General features: G+C 44.6%; 1 protein-coding gene across 3 annotated transcripts in view; it reads left to right on the forward strand.

The window, feature by feature from the left end:
• GFRAL (GDNF family receptor alpha like) overlaps positions 1–24,091 on the forward strand; it is a 772,441-nt gene that overhangs the window by 86,698 nt on the left and 661,652 nt on the right. For all 3 annotated transcript variants that reach the window (XM_086926442.1, XM_086926445.1, XM_086926444.1), the window contains exon 2: positions 12,513–12,647. In XM_086926442.1, coding sequence (XP_086782568.1) covers positions 12,513–12,647 — 135 coding nt within the window. The remainder of the gene's footprint in view (positions 1–12,512; positions 12,648–24,091) is intronic.

The raw sequence follows: 24,091 nt of genomic DNA on the forward strand, positions 1-24,091 counted from the left end.
ACACAATTCCAACGCTCAAAGTTCCACAACAAACAATTCCAATTAAACCCACATAATTCCACTCCACACCACATACATTCGCTCCACTCCAAACAAAAACATATACATTAAAGACATTGTCATTTAGAATGACAATATATCTAATTCTCACAAATGCGAGACCTATTGTGTTGCAACCCATAAGGTTGGCCCTAAAGGCTCATAGGGCAGGGTGCAAGGTATTTTAAAAGTGGGATATGTGTGTTTAAGTTTACCTGACCTGGCAGGAAAAAATCCCGAAGTTTTTTTTTAACTGCTGTAATACTAACTCTGAAATATATTATTACACTTAATATGTGCTACATTCAGACTGGGAGCAGGCAGAGATATAGTGTTTACACTCAAATTAATTGTAATTTAAAATCCACTTTAATTGTAAAGTCAGATTTTAGATTATAATTTTGAATAAGCCGCTTCTGGAAAGTTGACATTTTCCTGTCCACATTTTCTGAGACTTGTCTAAGAGTTTCTAGCTGCCTGGGCCTGTTATTGGTTCCCCCATAAAGAATGTGGGTTGAGCACAGAGAGTGAAAAATGGGACCTGGGTATAGCTGAGAGAGGCTCTTGCTTGCAGGATGGCTGGGTTGGTGCTGTACCCTGCCCTGATTACATTTCAAATGAGATTGCCGACAACAAATTCCAAAGCACCTGACACCAGCCTATCCTGCCCATTCCCACCCTAAACAGTTTTGGGCCATACACAGAGGAAGGAGAAGAACTAAACAGAACCAATTTTGGGGGTATGCCAGGAATCTCCCCACACACAGGCTGGCACAGGTTATAAAAAGGAGACCTTAGAGCCACTTATCAGAACACTCCTGAATCTGTGCTAAATTCAGAAACGGGCAGCCCTGCTGCTTTAAGGAGTGCCTACTGCATGTCTGAAATATACAGATTGGACCTGCTTTCCTTGATATCTGGCTACTCAGAGTGACTCCAGGGGTGAGTTGGCTGGCCTTCTGTGTGATTTACAGGAACCCAACAGCCTTCTAAAAGCCTCCCTGTAACTACCCAGCAGCCCAGCTGGAACTGGACCTACCTGAGCTCTGCTACTGGCCTCTGCTGGAGTGAGAACTGATTCCCAAGAGGTGTCCTCCAAGTCCTGGGCCCTTGGATGGCATTAGTGGGAGCTCGTCCTGAAGTAAAAGGTGAAAATCCTTAAGTTTGGGCTCTTTGCAACTGCAGATGTTCCCGTTTGAAAAACATTTACAAATAGTGCTTCCAAGAATCTTGGTTGCATTCACTAAACTATTGGTTTGGGGGCTATGCTAATTAATTGAATACAAAACTATATTAATTCACCTGCAGCCAGCAGCACCGCCATGTCATCTTATAACGAAATAACTAAAACCACTGACCAAAGGGCTGAAACATACCCTTTACAGACGATGCAGCATCTAGGATCTATGCATTGATACAGGAAGAAACATCACAGGCATCTGCAATCAGATCCAAAGAGCAAAACGTTAAACAACTTATGTATCTGTCTAAAAGGGAGATAAATCAAAGTACACTAATTAAATACCATTGGGCAAACCAATACCCCTTAAACTGCGTATTACACTAAAACCATCACAGTGTAAGAATGCCAAAAAATGTCAAGAACCGTGGTACGCAATCCTTAATATATGTTCATTAGATCTGATATTACTGATCGTAGAAGAATTGTCCAACATATTGGAAGAGTTGTCAAAGGAAATTGTGGAGGTCACAAATGAACTAACTAACATGATGTCAGCGAAGGAATGGCCTAAAATATTGGAGGAAATCAACACTCAAACTTCCAAACACTCTAAAGAAATTAACAAACGCAAAATACGAAAATATAAGAGAGATACCCTGGATTATAAGCTAGGGGAAGTATATACATGGGCTGAGGTATGCGCCCAAATACGTTGTAATCACCCTTACACTCATAGCACAGATACATCATCATCAGGTAGTGAAACTACTGAAAGATCACAATGGAAAACCCCCAAAGAAAGGAGTACTGGAACACCGGACCCAGTGCTCCTCTTGAAACATAATCCCAAGAGTCCAGTACTCTATATGGTGCCTAAAATTCACAAGAGTGTCACAGACCCACCATTTAGACCTATAGTTTCTACATGTGGAAGTATTCACAAACCCATTGGCCAGTTTGTTGATAAATATCTTCAACTAAGTGGCAGAAAAATGACATCGTACAAAAAAGACACCACCGATTTTTTACTCAAACTCCAAAATGTAAGTTGGCAAAAAAATGAAAATAATACATTATGCACTGCTGATGTAAAATCACTTTACACATCGATTCCTCCCAACATGGGACTAGAAGCAGTTGAATACACACTACTCAACACGGATCTGGAAACACCAATGCAAATGTTTATTATGGAGTTAGTCCATTTCATGCTTTATCAAAGTTATTTCCAATGGAAGGAGGAATGGTCCCTCCAACTCAGCAGTACATCCATGGGTAATTGTATGGCGCCCTTGAATGCTAATCTGGTGATGGAAAGATTTGAAGAGGAGAATATTCTGTCAAAGCAAGAATGGAAACAACAGATAAAAATGTATCATAGATACATTGATGACATATTCATGTTGTGGAAGGACACAAAGGAAGAGGCCAAGACCGTTATTGGAACTTGGAACAATTTTAATGAACATCTACAATTCACGAGCGAAACATCAGAGACACAAATCTCTTTTTTAGATGTATTAATCATTAAAACAGATAAAGGTCTGGAAACAGATATTTATCAAAAGAAAACGGATAGAAACAATATCCTTCATTATTCAAGGCATCATCAAAACATCGCTAAAAACGCATTTACCAACCTCACAGATGATGATAATCAAAAGGATAGTATCCAATACTGAAAAGGCAAGCCAGAGGATCAAGGAGATGGAACAAAGATTCATAGATAGAGGGTACCCTCCAACAACAATAGAAAAAGCCAAAGGTATATGTCAATAAACAACACGCGAGACAGTTTTAAAACCCACAGAGAAACAAGGAAATACCAGAACAGTGGTAGTATCAAGATTTTCTACATCCAGTAAAATCTTTTAAAAAATAATTACCAAACATTGGCCAATATTAACGATGGAGCCAAATTTCAATATTGCATTCTCACAACCCCCAATCTTCACCTATACAAGGAACAGAAACATAGGAGAAATACTTAAACAGAATGATAGACAAAATCAATCACATAGTGGCACTAAACCATGCTAAAATTGTCAGAACTGTAACAATATCATACGCGGAACAGGTATTTATCACCCTATGAAGGTTCACAAAATTAAGCTTCACGTAACCGCCACTGTGAAACAACTAATGTTGTTTACTTGTTAAAATGCCCCTGCGGCAAAGTATATATGGGGAAAACTTAGAGGAAATTACGACTAAGAATTAATGAACACAAGTCGAACATAAGAACTAGAAATATGAAGTCAAAGATTGCGACACATTTCATGGAACAGAAGCACAACATATTGCAGTTGAGATTCATGATCTTGGAGACAATTGACAGAAAAGAAGGCAGGGATAACAACAAGTATTTACTGAGGAGAGAAAATTATTGGATAATGAAATTACAGTCTTACAGACCATATGGCCTCAATGAACGAATTGAATATGCCTGCTACCTTTGAGTAACAAGCTCTTGTGTTTGCTCCCAGGAACTGTGTGAGGTGCTTAGTAATTGCTAATGTTAACATGTAAATATTGGGTCTAAAATCATGCTATGGATACAAAGATCTTATGTTCATGGGCATAATGTAATGTATTTATTTTATGACACATGGTTAACTTACACAATTCATTAATCTTTAATTGGGCATCAACGCACAGACATTCAAATATGTCCACCACAACGCATTCGCTCCAAGTCCGTCTTCACTTTTGACTATCCTTCACAGCGTCACCACGCACACACGCGGCACTGTTTACATACAGATCACGGAAATAGCACCTCGACACCCAGTCGCGGTATGGAGTCAGCGGGAACAGAAAGAAACCACGACTTCAGAAACACGTCGTAGAATTGGTATACAAGTAAGTCCTAAACCTGAATTAAAATGCTTTCACAGAGCGTGATAGCACAGCGTGCCGTAGAATTCCGACAGGCGTTTAATACTAAAGTGTTGTAGGCATTACGGAATACTTTTCCTTTAACACTTGACATTTCACTAAATTTCCGCCATTATTCTTTTCACAGTATCTTGTGAAGCATACATTTCGAACCCAGAACGTGAGTAACTGTATTTCCAACACCCGAAATCCAGAGCACGAAAGGCACGATTTTTTAATGTTCACTATATTACGCCCACATAACTGCACAATAAGCATGATTGCAAAACGCATGACATTTAACATGATATAAATGTAGATAAATGAATAAATATGTCCTGTTATTACAAAGCATTATGACTTAATTTATAGATTGTACTCCCTGTTGAAGAGCACACAATGCTTCAAAATGGATTGGAGTGTATCAAAAAGGTTTTTTAAAAAAGTTATGTACTAAGAAGAACCAATATATGGAATGCAATGAAGTTCAATGAAATAGAATGAATGAATAAATTCATGAATACAAGACAAAGAATATGGCTTTAATTATTTAAACCTTTATGGATGCAAGCGGAGTGCCCAAAGGGGGATGCAACCAAGATTCTTGGAAGCACTATTTGTAAATTTGTTTCGATGTTATTTTATTAGACGGAAACGTCACCTCAAGAAGCACCCACCAGAAAAAGAAAAATCAATACCAAAAAATTACAGATAATTCACTGAACTATTGGTTGTGCGCTTGCTAATTAATTGAATACAAAACTATATTTACCCGTTTTGAAAAACACTCTGCCACATGTGACGATCACCAATGAGTAGCTTTGTTGAGACCTGCTCTGCGTGACAACAGCGACCATCTACGATGAGCACCCAATGCGGTTTTCCAGCGATGATTGGCTGTTTTTGGTACAGCAATAGCCATCTGCAATATTCAACAAGCTTTTCGCTCTGAAAGCTTCATTCTTGTGGCCTTTTTCATGTGAAGTCTTTGCGCCTGACTTGAGAAGGTAACTTTTCAGTGGGACTAACCAGGTCCCTGTATTCGACCCACGCTTCTTCGTTGTCAGCCAAAACCTGTGACTTTCTCCGGGTATACACCAACCAGATAACCATGAGTGGTGCTTTCTGCTTCTTGGTGCTATGTTACTAAAAACTTTCAAAATTGGGGGCGTGGCCAAGATGGCGGCGGAGTAGGACGCCTTTTCGTGCCGCTCCGGCGCTGATCCAACATAGCAACTAATAGCACGACTTTGGGGGTACCCTCGAGCCCCTACGGCGGCTGAGACGTTCGCCTAGCAGAGCGGCGGACGTTGGCGGGGTCCCCGGAGCGGTGTGACCCCCAGAGCGCCTGCGAGGACGTTCGCAGCCTGCGGCCTGTGAGACCCCGGGCTTTCCAACCATCGCGGCCCGGCGTGGTCGAGGGGCGGGGCCTTAGATCCGCCTGCAGGCGCTGGAGCAAACGGACGGCTGAGCGGACCGGAGTTGGTCGAGGGAGGCTCTATCGGCGAGACCCGGCTCATACCCCGCCGCACCTGTGAGAGGATCCCTGGCCAAGTAGCGCCATTGCACAACCAGTGGCCCACTGCTAACGCCGTCGACTGGTTCCCCACGTGGGTGGCGCCTGTGGCCTGCTTGAACTATCCGAGCCTAGGGCCTGCTTGCCGCACGGAGCCGGACGACAACGGGGCACGGGAGTGAATCTACCGCTCATTGGTGGCGGAGGATTGGAGGATCGAGGCGCCGGGTCGCTGGACCCCTGGAGCTCCCGCCTGGGATAAAAGAGACGCTCACAATCGAGTGCCTGGGGCGAGGTGCCCGGAAACGACTGGTGAAGGGAGGAACCGAGAGCTTGGCCCGCCTGCAGCCCCCGCTGCCTCCTCGGCCACGTGGAGTCGACGCAGGGCGTCATGTCCACAGTGCAGCGCAAACGAAACCAGGGAAAGGACAAGGCCTCCCAACAACCGGCCTCCCCTGGAGCAAGTGGGTCATCAAGGCAATCTGATGAAGACGCTCCGGTGACGAAGGCCTTCATGTCGGAGCTGTTTGCCTCCATCAAGGAGGACATATCGGAACTCAGGTCGCAGCTCGCCTCCGACCTGCGGGAGGTGCGGAGGGATGTGGACGGCATAGGCGAGAGGGTGGCGACCCTGGAGGACAGGGACTTGAGCGTCGCCACGGATGTTCACATGCTCCAGCAAGACATTATCCGCCTCACCGAGCAGAATTTGGACCTCCAACTGCATACGGAAGACCTTGAAAACCGCTCCCGTAGGAACAACATCCGTATACGGGCGGTGCCCTGGGATGGTGAGGCGGGAGACCTCCGGGGTTACGTGCAGGAGCTGTTCCTCCAGGTCCTAGATGAGGAGGACACGACGGAGATACGGATGGACAGAGTGCACCGGGTGGGCCTGCCGCGGCGAGGGGGGGGTCCTCCCCCCGACATACTGGTGTGCGTCCACGATTTCCAACTCAAGGAGAGAATACTACGGAAGGCCAGGTCCATCGACTCATTGCAATTCCGTGGCCATAGTCCCCAGCTGTTCCAGGACTTAGCGGCCTCTACTTTACAGAAACGAAGGGACTTCCGTCCTATCACAGCATTCCTGAAAGAGAGGGGGATTGCCTACTCTTGGGGGCACCCTTTCAGAATAATTTTCAGATGGCAGAACCGCCTGGCCCACGTACGTACACTTCAGGCGGCTAAAGAGCTCCTGGGACTGGCGGATGTTCCATCATCGCAGGCCACTGCGGCCTCCCCATCTCGGCGGCGCCGCCGATCGAACTCTTGGCACAGGGTGGGGCGCTCTCCCGCCGGATCCCCTGCGAGACAGCGCCCGGACCTCTCTACCAGCCTGCAGGAACGAGGAGCAGCGGTCGCTTCGGTGGCCTCGGCCACGTTGGCTGCTTCACAGCTCAGCTCTGGGGCGGCGTGAGCCCCAACACGGCGGATTGGCGCCGGGAAGGCTCGGGCCTTCTGATCAAGGGTGTGCAAGTACTCTGGTGGAGACGCCCTTGATTACGGCCAAGGGGAATAGTGGCTACATTCCTCGGGCCTGTCGCTCGATTGGGGGCTTCCTACGGACTTCGGCCTACTGATCCTGTTGAGTATGGTTTATGCACTTTTTTTTCCACTTTTGTATAATGTTCTGTGTTGGTTCGGGGGGGCTCAGGTTGGGGGACGGTTGGGGAGGGGGGGCCGTGACGGCAGGCCTTTTGGGATGAATGTAGAGGATGAGTGGTGGAATGCGCGCCATGCTGTAGAGGGGCTGAGACTGCGACTGCTCTTGGAGCGTTTGGGAGCACGTGGTGGGGGGGAGGGGTGGAAGGTGGGCTGGGCGCCATTTTGTACTTCTGATAGCAAGTTCTTTGGGAGGTGTTTATTATGCCGATTAGTATAGGCACTTGGAATGTCAAGGGCTTGAATTCCCCTCAGAAGAGACAGAAGGTCCTGAAATACCTTGTAGACCATCACCTCGATGTGGTGGGGCTTCAGGAAACCCATTTAGCTCGAAAGGATGAAATGCGGCTCCGACACAGGGCGTACCCTATTGTGTACAGGTCCTCAGCTGTCACGAAGCATCGGGGGGTGGCGTTAATGTTTAAGGCAGCGTTGCATTTTCAACCTGTGGGAGTCCGCACTGATAGAGAAGGACGGTGGTTGATGGTCAAGGGGCACATTCAGGGCAGGTTGTGTACGTTTGTGGTGCTCTACTTGCCTAATTCTGGCCAAAATAAGTACTTGCAGGAGCTACTGGAGAAGGTGGGGGACTTTGCGGAAGGACGTTTATTCATGCTGGGTGATTATAACTTGGTTTGGGATGGGGAGATGGACAGCTCTGGGGGTCGGAGGGCGGATACCGGGGTTTTCTCGGGGAGTACACAGAGGGGGGTGGAAGAGATGGGCCTGGTGGATGGCTGGAGGTTTTTTCACCCTGCTGGGAGGGACTACACGTTCTTTTCCCATGTGCACCACTCCTACTCCCGCCTGGACTACGTCTTCCTCAGCCAGTCCCTTAGAGGGAACATCTTAGATGCCGCCATTCTCCCGATTTCTGTTTCGGACCACAGTCTTCTAGTGCTCACGCTTCGGTGGTCGCCGCCGGACACCGCGAACCGGAAATGGTACTTCCCGGCCTCGTTGGTCCGCGACGATGTATCCCATCAGGCCTTGCGTCAGGCCATCCGGGACTTTTTTGATGGCAATCCTCCCTCGGACACGTCCCTCATGACCACCTGGGACGCCTTTAAGGCGACGATCAGGGGGACATGCCTGGGCCTCAACTCCCAATTGAACGCCTTACGTAGGAAGGAGAGGGAAGCGCTGGAGGCAGAGGTACTCGCGCTTGAGAGGGAACACAAAGCTAATCCATCGAGGGTGACCCTACGTCCCCTGACGGCAGTACGGGGCAAGTTGAAGTCTCACTACACGAATAGGGCTGAACTCACACTGTTGCGGCTGGGCCGGCTCTCCTACTCTGGGGGCAACAAGATTGGTAGACACCTTGCCCGGCAATTGAAGGACAGGAGGGAGCGGGAATACGTAGGTGGGATTAGAGACATGGCTGGAGTGCTCCAGCACGATGACGGGGCGAAGGCTGATGTCTTTGGCCGCTTCTACGCGGCGTTGTACGCGGGGGAAGAGTTGGACGCGGCTGATCAACGTGCTTTTTTGCAGCGCTTATTGCTTCCGCAGGTGCCAGGGGCCTGGAATGATCTACTTGAGGCTCCGATCACAAGGGAGGAGGTTCTCGCGGCTATTAAAAATCTGAAACTACACAAAGCCCCCGGCCCCGACGGGTACACCGCTGTCTTTTACCAGACCTATGCAACGGAGGTGTGCGACTTCCTGGTCGCCCTCTTCAACGACATGGCTGGACCTGGGGTGAATTCTGGGACCCTGGCGGAAGCAGTGATCACGGTCCTGCCGAAGCCGGGGAAGGACCCGGAGCGGTGTGCCTCATACCGCCCTATAGCCTTACTCAACATCGATGCCAAGCTCTACTCGGCTATATTAGCGAGCCGCCTGCAGGACCTGCTGCCGTCGATTATCCATGCGGACCAATCGGGCTTCATCAAAGGCCGCCAAACGCATGATAATACCCGGAGGGTCATCCACCTGATAGAGAAGGCGGATAGGTTCCGCATCCCGGCGGTCTTGGTGGGGCTGGACGCGGAGAAGGCTTTCGACCGCGTGGACTGGGGCTTTCTCTTCCACACGTTGCGGGCATTCGGGTTTTCCGATCGTTTCATCGCGATGGTAAGAGCTAACTTCTGCAGCCCGCGTTCACGGGTGGCGGTGAACGGCCACTTGTCGGCCTTCTTCCGACACTCGCGGGGCACTAGGCAGGGTTGTCCCCTCTCGCCCTTGCTGTTTGCACTCAGCATTGAACCTCTGGCACTGGCAGTCCGGGAGCATGAGGGGGTGAAGGGCATCCCGTTCACTGGGGAACAGCACAAGATCACCCTGTTTGCGGATGATGTCCTCTTGTCGTTGGCCGACCCCGCTGACTCCCTTCCGTGTGTTCGTGATATATTGCTGGAATTTGAGGCGGTGGCCGGCTTCAAGGTCAATTACGGCAAATCGCATGTCCTGAACCTGACCCTGTCTCAGGCCGAGGTGGCACGGGTGAAGGCGACGACGCCGTTGGCCTGGGCCTCGGGCTCCCTGCTATATCTCGGGATACACCTCACCCCGACGGTGGGCGGTCTCTTTGCGGCCAACTTCCCGCCCCTCATGGCCAGATCACGCGTGGAGCTGGAGAAATGGAAGCCTAAATTCCTGTCCTGGCTGGGACGGGTACATGCTGTCAAAATGGTCCTTCTCCCCAAATATCTATACTTGTTCCAGGCCTTGCCTATTCCACTGCCCTCTGCCTTCTTTAGCCAACTCAAATTGATGATGTTGAAATTTATCTGGCAAGGTGGTCGGGCGCGGCTCTCATTTACACTTCTGCGGCGCCTGCGGAATGACGGAGGGGTAGGCCTTCCGGACTTCCACCTCTACTACAAGGCGGCCCAACTTAGAGTTATGGTGGAGTGGTCGCAGCAGTTCTCTGACAAACACTGGCTGCACATGGACCGGAGTGTGGCAGGCCGGTCCATCTGGGACCTAGCGTGGAAGCCGAAGCGCGACCGTCCGATAAACGCATACATTAGTACCCCCACGGGGACCACACTGAAAGTGTGGGACACACTAGCCAGTGACGAGAGGTGGACGACCTTCCCATCCCCATTCACTCCCTTGCATTTTAATCCAGAATTTTCCCCGGCACTCACCGAGGGCCCCTTTGACGTCTGGAGGGAGGGGGGATGCCGGGCATTACTTCACTTGTTTCATGGCCCCGACCCCTTGACGTTCGAGAACTGCATGCGGGACTATCAGGTGCCGCCGGGGGAAAGGTATCGGCATTTACAACTGCTACACTGGGCCACTGCACCCACGGTGCGGGAAGCAGCGACGAGACCTTTATCCGACTTCGAGGCCTTTCTCCTGAAGACCTCGGCCATGAAGGGGGCTATCTCCTTTTTATATCAGCTGCTGCTCCGCTCGGCCCTTTCCCCTAGACCGCGTTACATGGAGCAGTGGGAGGAGATGGTGGGGAGGGATATCACTGACGGAGAATGGTCGGCGATCTGGAAGGACATGACGCAGTTTAACCACTCCGTACTCTTGAGGGAAGCCCATTACAAAACCCTAACGCAATGGTACATGGTTCCGGCCCGACTTCATCGCATTTTCCCGGCGGCCACGGACAGGTGTTGGAGGGGTTGTGGCCTTTTGGGGGATTTCCGCCACATTTGGTGGGATTGCCCAATCATTAAGCCCTTCTGGGCCGAGATCTTATCGCATATTAAAGACATTTTGCAGTACCCTATCGACGACTCCCCCGAATTCGTTTTGCTGGGGTTGAGGGATCCCGGCCTGGAACACCAATCGCGAGCTGACAAAAAGATCTTATGGCTGTGTCTCGGTGCGGCCAAGCTCACGCTGGCCTCGGCCTGGAAACGTAAGGAGGCCCCGGCGGTTTCCCTTTGGCACTCCAGACTGTGGAGACTTCTGAGTCTCGAGAGAATGGCGGATATATTTATTGGCAAATATAAAAACTTCAAGCACGTATGGGGCCCCTTGGTGTCCTTTCTTTCTGCTGGCTTGCCCTCGGCTGTTTGCCCAGCGTCACTTAGGAATTTGCACTTGTTTCAACTCTAGAGTGTGCTTGGTGTATGAATGAGATTTGCGAGCGGCGCCGTCACGGGGGGGGGGGTTTGTTCTTGGGGGGAGGGTTGGGAGTTGCTTTGGGACAGTTACTTCGCTGAGATGAGGCATACTTGATCGCTGGAGAAACTCTGGACTAGTTGCTGGCTGCACTATTTGAGCTCCCCTTGTCGGGGGATTGCTGCGGGACTGCCGACATTACCAGCACTGAAGACGTTTTGCTTTACTACCCTGCCTCATCTTCCTTTTCAGCCTTCCCACTGTGTGGGAACTTTCATGCGCCCACTGTGATTTCTTTTGTTGCTTGTTAATTTTTTCTCTGTATGCAAAATAAAAATTTTACAAAAAAAAAAACTTTCAAAATTATTATCTCTGGTCCTACTGATTGGATTTTTGTTGTTCAACTATCAGTTCATTTATTGGACTTCACTCTAGTTTTCTAAATTGGCTTGGCATTTTTCTTGTGTTGTGTTCTCATTTTATTACTGTTTGCATTGTGCATAAATACTTTAAATTTGGAGATAGAAAAATAACTGCTCTCCACTCACACTCCACTCCCCGGCCAGCACAAATTGAGGAGTGAAAAACAGAGATGATGGTGATCACCACTTTAGAGTGAATACATCAACAAATTAAACTGGGCTGTTAGATTACTGAAATCGCAGAATGGTGAATGCCAGATTAAGGATTTACTAATATAATTATTTACACACTTATTCTTCACCTTTAATGACCGTACCAGTTAACCAAAGTATTTGTTACTTTATAATATATAATCCTAGCAGTCGACTGAAGTATTCTTTGTCTCATTCAAAAGATTGGAAGATAAATTGGAATATTTAGAAAAAATTGCAAAAGTGGTAGATATCTACTTTGAACCAACCCTAATTTATTTTTGTTGCTATATCAAGATAAATTGTGCAGTGGGTATTTAATATGGATCATATTTGTGTGCATGGAAATTGATTATATTATTATATTTTATCGGATAAGATGTGTAGTTTTCTTTTCATGTGCGCTTTTTTACTAAAGAAACATATAATGCTGAAAAGTATCACTAGGAGACTGCATTATTCTCCCTGTTAAAGTTAGAACTATTGGGAGAAACAATGTGCTGCAATATGTTAACTTCTCAAATACATCACAGAGTGTTTTCATTTGGATAGAAGACTAAAGTATACTTTTGTATTGTTACAGGGTTCCTGATATGTCTTGTAAATACAGCCTTGTCAAAAGACAGTAAATGCCTACACTTTAAAAAGCAATGTTTCAGTGCGTCGAGTGGCTGTCATGGTGTTTGGAATATGTTTGAAGATTTTTGCAACGTTACAGGTAATTATTATGAACACTGTATTTCCAGAGGGTATGTTATGTATATTTATCAGAATATTCGTGTTGTTCAAACTGTCTATCTAAATAGTTATACTAAATGAAAATGATTTATGTTAAATAAAGTGAATTAAATGCCAAATAGTGACGGATGTGCAGAGATCACGGAAAGTTATTATAATTTGCTTTGTTATTTAAGGTAAATCAAAATAGAGTATGAATTAGTGTATATAACTATTACTGGTTTTCTTTCCAAGTACCTTTTGTGATTATTGTTTTCAATATTATATATTAACCCAAAGTTATATTTCACATTAAGTTTGTCAAATCAATTTTCTTTTCTTCGGCTAAATATGACCGTAAAGGCACATTCAGATAAAGTCAAGGGCATAATGAAATGAAAACAAGCAGCCTTGTTGTGGTGTTCTGTATTTATCTTGCATGCAGTGTTGCCATCCAGGCAATGATGTAAGGGATTAGAATGTTGGTTGGTATGTTCGAATACAGAGTTCTGCAAAGAAGTCAGTTGGACGTGGCTTTCATGTGGATGGGGTCTCTGCTGCTGAGATACTCAATAAATCCTGCACTCATCACTACTCCAGAAGAGTATTTCGTCTTCAAAGTACTGGACCCACCTTTACATTTTGGCAACAAGCAATTATCCTATGTAGCTTAGCCGAGACCTCAATACTATGGGGCAGATTTACAATCCCCTTGCGCCACTTTTGCGTCACTTTAAACATGGGAAAAATGGCGCAAAAGTGGCGCAAGGGGCTTGTAAATAAGCCCCTAGGAATTTATTGCTGGACAACATAAGAAGTTTACCTCTATAAGATGACTACAGAAGCGAGCAACTCTTCCTTACCTCTTCCGCATCCTCCTGTGTCGGGCTTGTGTTCTTGCTCAGAGACGAATTAGAACCCCTGTTTCATTGCTGTCGGGAGCTGGAGAGGTGCTTGTGGAGAGGGGCCCTGGCGGAGAGGCACTTCTCTTGTTGCAGAATGCAGGTCTGAAGTGCAACTGTTTCTGGTCTCTTGTGACTGAGTTTGTGAGTTGAAGCTGCCTTTCTGGTGTTCTGAGGGATGTTTGAGTCGTGCACTCGACTCACCCTATAAAAGGATCCCACCTGCAAGCACTCCACGACTAAGGTAGCTGTCCCTGAGGCAGAAAGCCGGGAACGTTAGGCCAGGAATTCTTATCCAACTAAGACAGTCCCCCCAGTTGGGCTGCTCTCACAACATCTCTATGATGGACTCCTCTACACACTGCCCGAAGTGTCCCTTTCAATTCGTGGGACCGGACCTTCATCCTCCTACATGGGCCCCAGTTAATATGGCCCTGCTCAACATGCCCTGGAAATAAGCATTTTGCTACAAGACCACCACCTGGAAGTCCTGTTTCTTGGGGAAACATGGCTATCAGTTGACTCCAACCCAGATGTTGTGCAAGCCCTGAACCCTGGCTTCCTGATTCAGCGACTTGACAGACCATCAGGGAAGGGAGGTGGAATCACTATAATTTACCAAGATCATCTTTCCTGTCGCCTTACCGATAGCCCAATCTTGGACTGCGAAAATGTCTTGTTCCTTATTCAAATTTCTCCTTTGAAATCTGTATCAGGCCTTACTGTATATCGTCACCCGGGCCCGTCAGGTCACTTCCCCAGTTCCCTTCTAGAATCCGCCTTCACACTGGCTAGCACCTCCTCTAACTTCATTATTTTAGGTGACTTAAACCTGCACTTCGACAACCGCAACAATAAATTAGCCTCAGAACTGCTACTTGATTTAGCAGCGTACCAACTCCATCTTTTGAGCGATCAATCCACCCACACAAATGGCCATCTTCTCGATCCTCTATTCTCTAACATCTTCAACCTTAAAACGCAAAATCCGATCCCCCTCCCATGGTCAGACCATTTTTAATCTGTTTCCGCTGGCATTTACCAGCTCCTCAACGGCCCAAATTACCCCCCACCACCCTTGACCAAAACTGGACACAGAAGAATGGAGGCAACTCCTGGAATGTTCCATTCCACCTCATGACCCCCTCACCCACGTAGCCGAAACCAAGTTCTCCATGTGGATCGAATATTCTCCCAACATAGCCCTTCCTAAGACCCCCTCCCATACCTCTAGAGGGAAGCCTAAATCCCCCTTGTTCAACCATGAGCTACGCTTATTAAAAAACTTTGCAAAAAATATGAAAGGGCATGGAGGAAAGAATTTGCCCCTCAAAAAAAGAAAGAGTATAGCCGATCAATCCTCATTTATAAAAAGACCCTTAAACTCACCCAAACAGCTTACTTTGAGGAAAAAATTTGAACTTCCCTTAATCCATCTAAAGAAACCTTTTGTATAATAAATAAACTATTAAAAACTGCAGATCCCCCCTTCCCTGTCAATCCCCTTAAGGACCATTGTAATGAATTCGCCTAATTCTTCAACGTGAACATTTAAAATATATTAAAATCCCTCCCTCCCCTTACAGGAGAAACCTCCTCAGAACCTCTCTTTTGTACTCAGCTGCAATACGGATCAGGCTTAAACACTTTTTCCCTTGCCACAGTGGACTATCTTCTCCTCATTTTATCCTCCATTAAAAGTGGCTCTCCTCTTGATCCAGCCCCATCTAATATACTAAAATCAGTTACATCGACCATCCTTCCACCATTGGTCCAACTTATTATCACTTCTCTAACCCAAGGCACTGTGCCCCCCAGCTGGAAATAGACCATTGTAAAACCCCTTTTAAAAAAGCCCCACCTTGACCCTACAGATTTGAATAATTATCGTCCCATTTCCCTTCTGCCCATAGCAAGTAAAACGGCTGAAAAATTCGTTAATAAGCAGCTATCAACCTATCTGGAACTCAGCGGACAACTTCATCCATCCCAAAGAGGCTTTCATCCAGGCCAGGGCACGGAAACCACCATAATAGCGGTAGTGGAAGAGGCGAGAAATATCCTAGATTCTGGAGGATCAGTGGCAGTGATTTTCCTGGATCTAAGCGCAGCTTTAGACACTGTCAACAATTCTATCTTGATCCACAGGCCTATGGAACTAGGAATTCCGGGGTCTGCACTATCCTGGCTGGAATCTTTCCTCCACAATCGCTCCTTCCAAATTTGGGAGGGAACCTCTAAATCTCACTCCATCCCTGTACTCTGGTGTTCCACAGGGCTCTTCTTTGTGCCTTACCCTTTTCAATGCTTATATGTCCCCCCTCGAGAAAATAGTGTCCCCTCATGGAGTCAAGCTAGTGACGTATGAGGGTGGCACGCAGCTTGTAGTCTCTCTCAGTCACCACAATCGTCCCCCCGACAATCTTCATTCTTGCCTCCGAGACATCTCACTCTGGATGGATCGTTCTCATCTCAGGCTTAACGGTCAGAAAACGGAGAATATGGTGTTAGGCAACCCTTCTCACTTTGAGTCAAACATCCTGTGGCCTTCCTGTATGGATGCACCCCCGATCCCCAAATCCTCCATCAAAAGTCTAGTCATATGGCTAGACCATGACCTCACCTTTACCACTCAAGCCAGGAAGTCAGCAGGCGCATGCTACGGCATTCTCAGGACCACTCTCAAAATCCTCCCCCTGCTTCCCCAAGACACTAGGAAGCTCATCATTCAGAGTTTATTATTGTCCAGACTCGACTACGGCAATGCCCTTTATCTTGGCCCCCCTAAAAAAGTTATTGCCAAACTACAGGGCGTACAAAATTCCGTAGCTAGGCTCTTAACAGGCTTACTGTAGGAGCTCCGCAAAACCCTCCCTTAGATCACTACATTGGCTCCCTGTGCAGGAACGGGTCTACTTTAAAACGCTCTGCACAACGCATAAAATCTCCATGATAAGGGCCCCCCTATCCTAAAACACCTGATTAGACATCATGAAACTCCAAGAAACTTGCGGTCTTCTCACTTTCACCTGGCACATGTACCTAGGATTAAAAGGGCTCGCTCAGGGGGTCGCCGTTTCTCCTACATCGCCCCCGAGCTATGGAACTCCCTCCCCCCCATTTTGCGCGCAGAACCCAACCTTCTTACGTTCCGCAAGCTTTTGAAAACCTGGCTCTTCCCCTAACTCTCCCCCTCTCCTTCTACCATGTCCCTAGCGCTGGGACGCTCAAGGGCAGCCATGCGCTTTATAAATCTTGCTTTCATTCATTTCACTTGGCAGGCTCGAGCCCTGTGCCATGTGCCCCGTGTGAGATCTTCTTGAAAGGCAGCAAGGCTTGTACTCCGGTCCCCTGGGTGTATCAGTGACCTCCTAACATCGATCATGCGTGTGCAACGCACGCAGCCTTATGTCCATGATGGCCATTTTTTTGGAGTGGTCCCGTGGTTTAGGTGCATCAGGTATTAACGGTGAAGTGCACAGCTGTTTACTTTTGCATTTTTGTGCGTGTATGAGGTGTTTTGAGTCTCTGTGCTTACTTACACAGCCACTGTGCTTATTTAGACAGTCAACACGATTTAATTCACGTGTGTGTCAGGCTCTCACACTGATGCGCACGGCTGATGCTTGTTTATTTTCTGAGCGCATCGAACACTCATGCTGATACGCACAGCTTATACATTTGGTGAACTGTTTTGTAAGGAGTCATCATATCTATTTTGGTATACAACGGCTGTCAAATCTACATGTAGATATACAGGACTTCTTTTGTTCATTTGAGTTTTACATTAGACTTTTATCCTGATGTGTACAACTCAAGTATAGAGACATGTGGTGTACAAACTGTGTACAGTTGTGAACAGAAATCGTGCAAAGGACCCTCTGTATTTGTACAATCAGTTGTATTTTAGCCTTATTGAGTTTCATTGTCTGGATATTATGCAGAACGTTACTACTCCCCCTTTTTTCTTTTTTACCCGGGCAAACCTCCTCTCCCTTGGTTGAAATGGAAGAACATATTTGGGCATTATGCTTGTCTATGTGGCACTTCTCTCAGTGCCGAGAGAAAGATTTCTTTGTTCATGCATTGTTTGGTTTTGTCAAATTAGGGGGTCTTTGAACACCTTCCGCACTTTTCGGACAGCGATTCGTCTAGTATGAATGAATTTGAAATTTGTATCAGATAAATATATTTGCATTAGCATCCTAAGTTTAGTAGTCTTGAGCTCAAATGTCCACGGACTCGATAATTCTCGCTTCGGTGCCTGACCTAATCTTGGGTTCACACTCTGCAACTCTGGGCATTAAGCTTGCCTAATCTCCACAACGCCCCCCCTTAATCTCCACAACGCCCCCCCCCGTGGCGGGATGCCTGGCTTTCACCTTGGGGATGCCCTGTAGGGGCTATCTCACAGGGAAAAGCCAGGACGGGTTCCCAAGGCAAGCGCGGAGATACCCCTTTCGGGGGTCGATTCTGCGCTATATAAGAAACATAATAATAATAATATAATACTGTTCTTTAACTGCATCAATTTGGGAGTAGAATTCAAAGGCAGGCAGAGTTGTTATAACACTATGTCACTGTATTGCGTACGTTGGCATCCATGTGCAACCTTGGGGTGTCTTTGAAGGAACGTTTAAGAGACCTGTTGATGTTAGGTTGTACTATTGACAAAGCCAGAGACAGTTTATGGCAAAGGGACAATCCTTCAATACAGGAGGTCTTTACAAAAGCCAAAATGTATGAACACTCAAAGCCTGTGTTGATATAATACTCATGATGTGTCCTTGGAGAAAAAGATGGGAATGTTGACAAAGTGGTGTTTGACAAATCGACAAAAAGTACATTCAACATGAGTCCTGTGCCAAAGTACTCCAATCTGAGAAGTTTTCATGGTAAATGCTTTAGGTGTGGTAACTTGGGGCATATGGCAAACTTTAAAGAGTGTCCCAGGTCAAAGGTAACTTGCAACATCTGCGGAAAGAAAGGTACTTTCTCCAGATGCAGCAAATCAAGAGCTGAAGAAGGTCAGACAGGTCGATATATATAGAGTGGTTCTTGTTGAAGTTACATTCTCCAAATCAAAAAATGGGCTGGGGAAGCTCCTCTCGAAACTGTAATGACAATAATGCACCGGTGGACATGCTTTTTGAATCATGGTGCTAAAATAACTCTCATCCCAAAAACGTTTTATGAGCAGCATCTGTTGGGTATTGTAGCGGCGTTGAAACCTGACATAAAGCCAAAAGGGTATGGGGTGAGACCAATGATCGTGTGGGTTCTTTTTTGCTGGTACTACTGATTTTAAAGGAAGAATTATTCCTGGTAAGACTCACGGGCCTCATTTATGAAAAGTGACGCATCGCTGCGTGAAAACAGCGATGCGTCATTTTTCACTGCGCACTCCTTACGACATTCCTGATGCGTCATATTTAATGTATGACGCATCATGTAGCAAGGAGTTACAGATACGTTAGTATTTCTGACGTATCTGTAAGCGCAAAAGTGACGCATTGCTGGAGTGTGTCACAAAAGTGACGCAACTCCAGAAACGCGTCCTTTCACATGGGGAAAGCCCCATGTGAAAGGGATTGCGTCAGTCTTACGCCTGCTGTGAGGCAGGTGCAATATTTTGGCGCAACAGCGTCCTAAAAGTGACGCAGTGAAATCTCATAGATTTCACTGCGTCACTATTACGAGGCTTTTTGCGGGGGAACGCCCCCTCTGCATACATTATACCTGAAGCAGGTATAATGTGGCGCAGGGGTTTAAAAAGTGACGCATCTACCTAGATGCGTCACTTTTTAAATATGGCGCAACAAGGCGCATTTTTTACACCGCTGATGCGTCACAAAAAGTGACGCACCGGCGGCGCAAAACTGACGCAAGGCCTTCATAAATAAGGCCCACTGATCGGCTGGTTTCACTGATGTGATTTACATGAATATCTGTATCCCAATTAAAACCCCTTATGTGTCTTTTCGAAAGAGATGCCACCTGTCAGGTTGTTGGGTAGAGGGAGTAAAGTTTGGATCAGAGAGTTTCCTGAGGTGTGTACTAAATATATGCCCCAGATGAAGCTTATGTCTGGTGTCAGACACATCAGTTTCACTACTGCCGATACATAAAAAGACAATCAGCCAAAGGTTTATTAGAGCCAGGGTCCTCCAATAAATCACCCAAAGTACACATTGTCACTCACCAAGTAGGGTGCCTGATATTTAAAAGAGAAACATATGTCAAATTAAAATAGGTATGTTATTCCAGCGATCAGGCCCAAAAAGCTAATTTTCATTCACAGAGTTGTAGCTCATTCCTAGAAAATGCCAAAGTACAGATTCTAAACTTTAATTTGTAGCTTTTGACTGGAAACATCTACAACTGTCATTCAAAGTTTATGAGCCTGATTACGACGTTGGTGGTGCTGCGCTGCTTTTCCGCCAGCACAGCATCGCTCTAGCTGTGCATGCCCCGCCTGCCAGATAACGAGTTCTACTTGTGTCTGGCGGGCTTTCTTTTGTTGTTTCCACAGCTGTGCCCTGAAAACGGATAACGCAATGGGAACACAAAAGCAGTTCCATCACTGTATGGACTGTGAAGTCCATGCCATGCTGGAACTTGGGGTGCATGCATGGTACACAGTCAAAATATTGAGTATTAAATATCGACCTACCAAAATATTGTGTATGAAATTTCGAAGGTGCAGAATATCGATGTCAATAATATCGTTGGACAGAATATCGACCCTAAGGTAAGTAATATCTAAATTCTTTATATCGATGTAAGTAATATCGAAGTTAGTAATATCAATAGCATATATATCGATGTTACTAATTTCGATGACACTAATATCGATATTTGTATAATTTTTTTGTTTTTTATTAAGTATGTGTTATATGTTTTACTTAGGTATTGAAATAATTAATATTATATGTGTATTATTTATATATATTAATACATGTATTTATAAGCACATTATATGTTTTAGTACCGGAGCAGGTTGTGGGTTTATAGGGGAATAGGGTGGGAAGTAATTTAATTATGTTAAATTGATTATTAAATAGTAGGATTTATTACTAAATTGTCATTATTTGGTAATTAATTTTAATTAATTGGAAATTATTATTAATTAATTGATTAATTGATAAATATGTTCTGTAGCGGGTTATGGGTTTATAGGGAAATACGGTGGGAAGTAATATAATTAGGTTAAATTAATTAATAATTAGTAGTTAATATTAATTAATTTTAAATAATTGGTAATTACATTTAATTAATTGGTAAATCATTTTAATTAATTGATTAATTGATAAAAATGTTCTATAGCTGGTAGTGGGTTTATAGGGGAATAGGGTGGGAAGTAATTTAAATATGTTAAAATAAAAAATAATTAGTAGTTATTATTAAATAATTTTCAATAATTGGTAAATAAATTTGATTAATTGGTATTTCATTTTAATTATTTGATTAATTGATATATATGTTCTGTAGCGGGTTGTGGGTTTATAGGGGAATAGGGTGGGAAGTTAATTATTATGTTTAATTAATTATTAATTAGGAATTATAATACAATTTTAATTAATTGGTAAATAATTTTAATTAATTGGTAATTATTTTTAATTGATTGGTAAATATTTTAATTAATTCATAAATAGATAAATGTGTTCTGTTGCGGGTAGTGGGTTTATAGGGGAATATGGTTGGAAGTAATTTAAATGTAATTAAGTAATAATGTATTGAAAATAATTGTTTTGTTAATAATTTAATTGTTAATTCATTAATAATTGGTAATTAAATATTATAAAATGGTATTTTTAAAATATTTATTTTAGGTTAAATATATTTAGTTAATCATGTTTTTTATTATTATGTATAGGTATTGTATATGGTTTATATTTATTTAATAGTTTATATTATTTTTATTAAAAAAAGCTTTTATTTATAAGTATGTTATTTTAACCCCTAAGCTATCCAACGCTTTCCCTACTGTTGCACTCTCTGGAGTGGGAATAGTAATTTGTATCCCTACACTATCCAACACTTTCCCTACTGTTCCACTATCTGGAGTTGGAATAGTAATTGTTACTCCTACGCTATCCAAAGCTTTCCCTACTGTTGCACTCTCTGGAGTGGAAATAGTAGTTTTTACCCCTACGCTATCCAACGCTTTCCCTACTGTTGCACTCGCTGGAGTGGGAATAGTAATTTTTACTCCTACGCTATCCCTAGCTTTCCCTACTGTTGCACTCTCTGGAGTGGGAATAGTAATTTGTATCCCTACGCTATCCAACACTTTCCCTACTGTTGCACTCTCTGGAGTTGGAATAGTAATTGTTACTCCTACGCTATCCAAAGCTTTCCCTACTGTTGCACTCTCTGGAGTGGGAAAAGTCATTTTTACCCCTACGCTATCCAACGCTTTCCCTACTGTTGCACTCTCTGGAGTGGGAATAGTAATTTTTACTCCTACGCTATCCAACGCTTTCCCTACTGTTGCACTCTCTGGAGTGGGAATAGTAATTTTTACCCCTACGCTATCCAAAGCTTTCCCTACTGTTGCACTCTCTGGAGTGGGAATAGTAATTTGTATCCCTACGCTATCCAACGCTTTCCCTACTGTTGCACTCTCTGGAGTTGGAATAGTAATTGTTACTCCTACGCTATCCAACGCTTTCCCTACTGTTCCACTCTCTGGAGTTGGAGTAGTAATTGTTACTCCTACGCTATCCAAAGCTTTCCCTACTGTTGCACTCTCTGGAGTGGGAAGAGTAATTTTTACCCCTACGCTATCCAACGCTTTCCCTACTGTTGCACTCTCTGGAGTGGGAATAGTAATTTTTACTCCTACGCTATCCAACGCTTTCCCTACTGTTGCACTCTCTGGAGTGGGAATAGTAATTTGTATCCCTACGCTATCCAACACTTTCCCTACTGTTGCACTCTCTGGAGTTGGAATAGTAATTGTTACTCCTACGCTATCCAAAGCTTTCCCTACTGTTGCATTCTCTGGAGTGGGAATAGTCATTTTTACCCCTACGCTATCCAACGCTTTCCCTACCTTTGCACTCTCTGGAGTGGGAATAGTAATTTTTACTCCTACGCTATCCAACGCTTTCCCTACTGATGCACTCTCTGGAGTGGGAATAGTAATTTTTACTTCTACGCTATCCAACGCTTTCCCTACTGTTGCATTCTCTGGAGTGGGAATAGTAATTTTTACCCCTACGCTATCCAACGCTTTCCCTACTGTTGCACTCTCTGGAGTGGGAATAGTAATTTTTACTCCTACGCTATCCAACATTTTCCCTACTGTTGCACTCTCTGGAGTGGGAATAGTAATTTTTACCCTTACGCTATCCAAAGCTTTCCGTACTGTTGCACTCTCTGGGGTGGGAATAGTCATTTTTACCCCTACGCTATCCAATGCTTTCCCTACTGTTGCACTCTCTGGAGTGGGAATAGTAATTTTTACTCATATGCTATCCAACGCTTTCCCTACTGTTGCACTCTCTGGAGTGGGAATAGTAATTTTTACCCTTATGCTATCCAACGTTTTATATAATTAATTGTAAAAATATTAAAAGTATATATTTTTTTAATGTTTTTTACATTTTATTTATGTTATTGTTTTATGTTTGTAAATGTATTTGTAATTTAGAATATATTTTATTAATTTATAAATTAGTAAAATAATTATTACAACTTATTGTTCAGTACATATATATTATATAATTACTGTATATATTTAATTAATGTATTATAATTATATATGTATTATTTATTAATTTTAAACATTATTAGATACTTTTAACTATGTAGATGTTATTTATTAGTGTTATTTACTTTATTTTACATTTATATATTAAAAAAAAACAACGATATTTTTAACATCGATATTTTTAACATCGATATTATTTTTTCGATATTTTTGTACTTACCATGTTGTAGATAGGATGTCGATATTCTTGCCCTCGATATTTTAGACTCGATATTCCTGTAGGTCGATATTTTGGAGATCGAAATTTTGTCAGTGATCCGCATGCATATGTGCCTCCGTGAATGCATCCCCATAGTGGCGGGGGCTTGGGGCTCGTACCATGGGGTTTTACTACCACCACCCTTTTCATGTTCGGCTCACAACCATGAAAAGTCTGGCAGTGGGGAAGCTTGTAATATGCTAAGTGGACCGTGGTGGTCCTGCATTGCATAATGTATACCCCAGTCTGCTGCACCACTGCCAGGGAACAGCGGTTCTCTTGTGCAGCCGGCACAACCGTAGCAGTCCGAATGGCCACCTCATAATATAGTGTCCGCAGGACTTCCACCACAAGTCTGGCAGTCAAAGATCGCCAGATTCGTAATCAAGCCCTATATGTGAAGTTAGATTTGTAATAAATATTTAGAAAAAAATCTTTTAGAAAGTTACCCCTGCCCGAAGCTTGTGACGCTGACTTGCTTTAGCTCTCCAGCAGCTTCCAACCAGACAGTATTTGGCCTTACTGAGATATGTAAACTGCTTCCAGATCAGGAAAAACAGAAAAGA

This window comes from Lissotriton vulgaris, chromosome 6, assembly GCF_964263255.1.
Source record: "Lissotriton vulgaris chromosome 6, aLisVul1.2, whole genome shotgun sequence".
Taxonomy (NCBI): Eukaryota; Metazoa; Chordata; class Amphibia; order Caudata; family Salamandridae; genus Lissotriton; species Lissotriton vulgaris.